Below are 5,247 nucleotides of genomic sequence, written 5' to 3'. Positions count from 1 at the left end.
GGGTGGATGGGGTGGATTAGGCTAAAAAGAGGGTTTAGGGATAAGTTAGGGGCTTATTAGATTTGAGGGTTTTATTTATCAAATAGATTTATTTAATAAATGAGGATTTTGGAATTAGATAGAAGAATAGGATTTAATTGATAAATAATAGGTTATTTGATTTATCAATTAGGACCATAGATGATTAATTAAATTAATCAGCTAGGGGATGGCAAAGGATTAATTAAATAGGAATTTAATTAATGATGCCTTTAGAGATGGCTAAATTAGATTACCAAAGTGGTGTAATCAAATTTAGGTGTCTACAGTAGGTCCAGGGTTTGAAATCCACATGGAGCAAATTCACACAAGAACAAGAATAATAATATTAGTAATAATTGTGTGTTTTTATTAAAAGTGTGTTCTAATGGAGGCCTCATACAGACTGTTCAACATTCACATCAATTAAAGCGGCAAAGAGGAAAAGAGAGATGAATGGGCTCTAAATTTGGCTGGGGGAATTTAGGTGAAACCCGCCAAATTAATGAAGTGGTGGAGGTGTTGTTTTAGCAGGAGATCTTTCGATAGAGAAAAACACAGGTTTCAAATTAAGAGATTAATTTGCAGAATTGGTCTTTGTCTAGTGAAAACCCTTTACACAAAGACCTTTACACTGTCACAATAAAAAATGGAATAGACGAGCAATTATTGGCAGGAGGAAACATAGTTGATTATCCAAAAATATAAATGAATAGTTTAGTGCTTCAAGTGGAAATGAATACAAGTGCACAAACATTAATCTTTTGTGCAAGATTTGCATTTAAACCCTCATACCTGGTATCGTTGCACAAATGTTGCTCTCTGAATCCAAAAAATCTTTATACAAAGATTGCCCTTCTATCCTCGCGACTCTAGAGCCTGGAAGAAATGACAACTGTAGAGAGAAGAAACAAAGCATTCATCATGGGAAATCAAGAAAAATACATTATTCACAACATGGTTACCAGAACACAATAGAAACTAAAGTGTTACATATAAACAATCTCTATATGGTCACCTACAAAACCAAAAACAAGTAATGAATAGCATAATACAAAATAAAATGTTACATAGCAACAATGAACAAAGGTATTTAAATATTTTTGAAAAGTAAACACTAATAGATTGCAACATATTAATGACAAATGAATTTTTTTTGGGAATGACCAATTTCCCAAATGCACGATGCAGCAGTAAACATATGGTACACCCAAAACAAAATGCATTTAAGATTATAACTTAATCAGGAGATCGGTGAAGTATTCCTGAAGAAAGTTTGGAGTCACAAAACAAAATGCATTTAAGATTATAGTTTAATAAGGAGATCGTTGAAGTATTCCTGAAGAAAGTATGCAATTGCACATGTGAATGTAGAAACATGATGGTACACCTCAACAAAATACATTTAAGACTAGATTTTAGTTGAATGAACATGGCCTCTTCCATTTAAATCACTTTACTTTTAATAGATGGGTAAACATTAATAATAATTAATTTTCAATACGAAATTTTTGGGAATGGCTAAACAATAATATTAATCCATTTTTCTTTTTATTAAATTCTTTAAAACCACTAGCAAAATTTGCTACAACCAATTAAAAAATAGCATTAAAATATAAAAATGTCTATTTTCAAGCTAAACATTTAACATACATTAATGTTCTTACATCTTTCCAAAAAAAAATACTATAAAGTGGCTCAACAAAATACATTTAAGACTAGATTTTAGTTGAATGAATGTGGCCTCTTCCATTTAAATCACTTTACTTTTAATAAATGAGTAAACATTAATATTAATCAATTTTCAATGCAAAACTTTTGAGAATAGCTAAACAATAATATTAATCTATTTTTCTTTTTATTAAATTCTTTAAAACCACTAGCAAAATTTGCTATAACCAATTAAAAAATAGCATTAAAATATAAAAATTTCTATTTTCAGACTAAACATTTAACATACATTAATGTTCTTACATCTACCCAGAAAAAGACTAATAGAATAAAGTGGGCGAAAACAAGAGTCTCCTGCCTATAAGGCAGGGTCTAATAAGGAAGAATACGTGGGGTTGGCAGGACCAATCAAAGTTTGAAGAGCATATCCTGATTTCTCATGCTTTAACATTAAAAAGAGAAAAAAGAGACAAGAATTTGTTCCTGTGTGTTTCTCTACGCAAGGTAAAATTACTGGTCTTCCCTTCTTAACTTGCTCGCCTGTTTTTCCATTTCTCGCAGCATCCGTCAATGGCCATCCACACGATGTTCACGACGTTCTTCGAGGTAAATTCGTCTACAAATCACGATGTTCTTCAACGTAACTTCGTCCACAAATTAGAAGACGGCGATTTTATCGAGTGCATTTGATTACAGAGTCTAAAAATTCAATATATGGAGCAAATACTCCTGCCGCCTGCCGTCCCGCCTACAAGGCCCAGTACTGGTAATTAACTGCCTCTGTTGTTTTTCATACTTTGTAACATAATTCAGTAGTTTTGTTAATCATTCTGAGAGATGTCAACGGATTGTTATTGGAATAAAATGTAACAAAATCACAGAAATCTGAGCTTTAAATTCTCGTGCTTTTGCTACCCGAACCTAAATATATATGGATGAAAGGAACTTTTGCGGGTGCAGGATTCGCAACGCGGAGGATTACGCTTGGAGAGATCGAAGTCTGTCATGTTTCAACGTTTGAGAAGATATGGAGCTCCACCGAGCGGGGCAGAAATAAGAAAGGGGTTGCATTCTACAAGCCTCTTGATATTCAACCTGGTTATTTTATTCTGGGTCATCATTGTAACACCGATTCCCTTCAAGGCTGGGTGGTTGTGGTGAAAGATGTTAATGAGAATAGAGAAAGTCATGGGTCCACATCCCTTCCTCCATTAATGAAACCCGTGGATTACACGCTGGTGTGGAGCAGCGAGTCAGAGAAGGATAAAAAGGGCAAAAATGGTTTCTTCTGGTGGCCCAACGCCCCTCAAGGATATAAATCCCTGGGCTTCATCGTAACGAATGTTGAGGAGAAACCATCTTTGGAAGAGCTCAGATGCGTTCGATCAGACCTGACTGGAGTTTGTAAGAGTGGCATAAACATGTGGAATAAGAAAACAGGTATTTCTTCTTTCAAGGTATGGAGTACGATCCCGAACCCAGTAAAGCAAGAAAATGGGGTGTTTGCCGGGACGTTCTTTTGCACCACAAATGGAAAAACTGAAGAAACCTCAGAGCTTCCGATGGCTTGTCTAATAAACCCGAATCCCATACAATTAACAGGAATGCCAAGTCTGGAAGACGTGCATTCAATTATAGGCAAGTATGGTCCAACTGTGTTTTTCCATCCCAAGGAGACATATTTCCCCTCCTCAGTCTCTTGGTTTTTTAAAAATGGGGCATTGTTATATAACAAAGAGGACTCTTCCACGCCCGAAGAAATTGAAGAAGACGGATCGAACCTCCCACAGGGCGGCTCTGCTGACGGGGAGTACTGGATTGACCTGCCAAAAGACTCCGACAAAGCTCAAATTGTGAGGCGTGGGGATTTAGAGAGCGCAGAGGCGTATGTACATGGGAAATCGGTACTGGGAGGAACATTTACGGACATTGCAATGTGGGTGTTTTACCCCTTCAACGGCCCTGGCACTCTGGTGTTGCTGAAAGCAGTGTCAATACCGCTGGGTAGAATTGGAGAACATGTGGGCGACTGGGAGCACGTGACTTTACGTGTAAACAACTTCACCGGAGAATTATGGGGTATCTACTTTTCTCAGCACAGTGGAGGACGGTGGGTCGAAGCAGGGGATTTGGAATACGTTGAGGGTAGTGAGAAAGCCGTGGTGTATTCAGGCAAAAGTGGGCATGCTTGCTTTTCAAGGGCAGGACTCGTTCTTCAGGGGTGTGGAAAATTTGGAGTGGGCATCGCCAATTCGTCAGCGAAGAGTGCATATTTTCTGGATACGAGTAAGAAGTATAGAATTGTGGCTGCGGAGTATTTGAAGGGGATGGAGAGCGGTGAAAATGTTGGAGAGCCGGCGTGGTTGAATTATGCGAGGAAATGGGGACCCGAGATCGAATATGCGTCGTCGAAGTTGGTGGGATGTGTTAAACTGCCGTCTGAGGTTTCTGGGGAGGATGGACCGACCGGACCCAAATGGAAAAGCAGCTGGTTTGGAGATGAGAAAGTTAAAAATGTTTTCTAGAGATAGGTGGGTACTTGTGAAGAGCCGTGTTGTGCAGATGAATGGAAATTCGTATGTAAGGAACTTTCGATTTGGAATATACCTACAGAGATGCCGTCTCCACCATGTCACATCATTTTCGTGTTGTAAAATTCGTATGCTTGTATTGTTCATAATCTACGAAACGTCTCCCAATCAGATCTTTTTCCAAGATGATGTCATATTTGGAACTGGGCTCGTCTTTGTGGATTATGTCCACACACAGGAGAGTTCTGTATGTAATTATATTCTTTTCTTTCAATATAATTTTGCATTGAAGGGGCTTATTGTATTTTCTCTAGGCAAATATATTTTAAACTAACGATTGGATATTTTTCTATCAAAATAGTATATTAAATAAATTATTGTTTAACATGTGATTGGCTGATCTTTTAGGTGTTATAAGACTCTTTTTTAGGAGCTAATACCAAATGTCAATTACAAAGTATTACTATTATTTTAGAAAGTATATATATGATGATTTGTGAATAAGATTATTCTGAATATATTATAGATTTTATTTATGGTTTGTAATTTTGAAGAGGTTAAGTTGAGTTCATTTGGACTATAGCCAATCCAAATTCTTCATTCTTTTATTTATTTTATTTAATTATAAGTGATGTTTGGTTGAAATATATACCATGGTTAATGTTTGTTTAGTTTAAATTTTATGATTTTATTTATTTTTAATTCTATATACTATTCTTTTATCAAGTTTAATTAATGTACAGTTTTTTTAATTAAGAATTTAGAATAAATTTATTTCATTTAACAAAATTGTTTAAGATTTAAAAATTTAAAAATATTTATTATATTAGCTATTATTTAACTTAAAGAAAGTAATCTATACTTTTATTTAAATTTAATTTTTTTTAATTTAAAATAGAATTAAGAAATAAAAAATAATAGAAATTATAAAATTTGAACTTTTATTTAGTTATATAAATTGCAAAGCTATTTTCACATATAATAAATATACAAATACTAATTATTTAGTATCTTACATAATTATTTT

General features: G+C 34.8%; 1 protein-coding gene across 2 annotated transcripts; it reads left to right on the top strand.

Annotated features, from left to right (window-relative positions):
- Positions 1–2,265: 2,265 nt before the first annotated feature.
- LOC149534412 (hypothetical protein At1g04090-like) lies at positions 2,266–4,517 on the top strand. 2 transcript variants are annotated; one of them, XM_089806574.1, is made up of 2 exons: positions 2,266–2,455; positions 2,650–4,517. In XM_089806574.1, the coding sequence occupies exons 1-2, from the start codon at positions 2,404–2,406 to the stop codon at positions 4,212–4,214; spliced, it is 1,617 nt and encodes a 538-aa protein (XP_089662700.1). In that variant the 5' UTR covers positions 2,266–2,403; the 3' UTR covers positions 4,215–4,517. The 2 variants fall into 2 exon arrangements, with proteins under 2 accessions (XP_089662700.1, XP_089662699.1); XM_089806573.1 differs by having other exon boundaries at positions 2,632–4,517.
- The last annotated feature ends 730 nt before the right edge of the window (positions 4,518–5,247 follow it).

This window comes from Cupressus sempervirens, chromosome 10 (genome assembly GCF_028749045.1).
Source record: "Cupressus sempervirens isolate cs-2001-9-10 chromosome 10, ASM2874904v1, whole genome shotgun sequence".
Lineage (NCBI taxonomy): Eukaryota > Viridiplantae > Streptophyta > Pinopsida > Cupressales > Cupressaceae > Cupressus > Cupressus sempervirens.
Note: the sequence above shows the minus strand (reverse complement) of the source record. Positions and strands in the feature narration are given on the sequence as shown.

Bases quoted from the DNA above. Each gene is read 5' to 3' on its own strand.
- LOC149534412 (XM_089806573.1), top strand. From the start codon at position 2,404: ATGGAGCAAATACTCCTGCCGCCTGCCGTCCCGCCTACAAGGCCCAGT. The intron at 2,456-2,631 runs GTAATTAACTGC...TATGGATGAAAG, and splicing joins GCCTACAAGGCCCAGTACTG to GAACTTTTGCGGGTGCAGGA.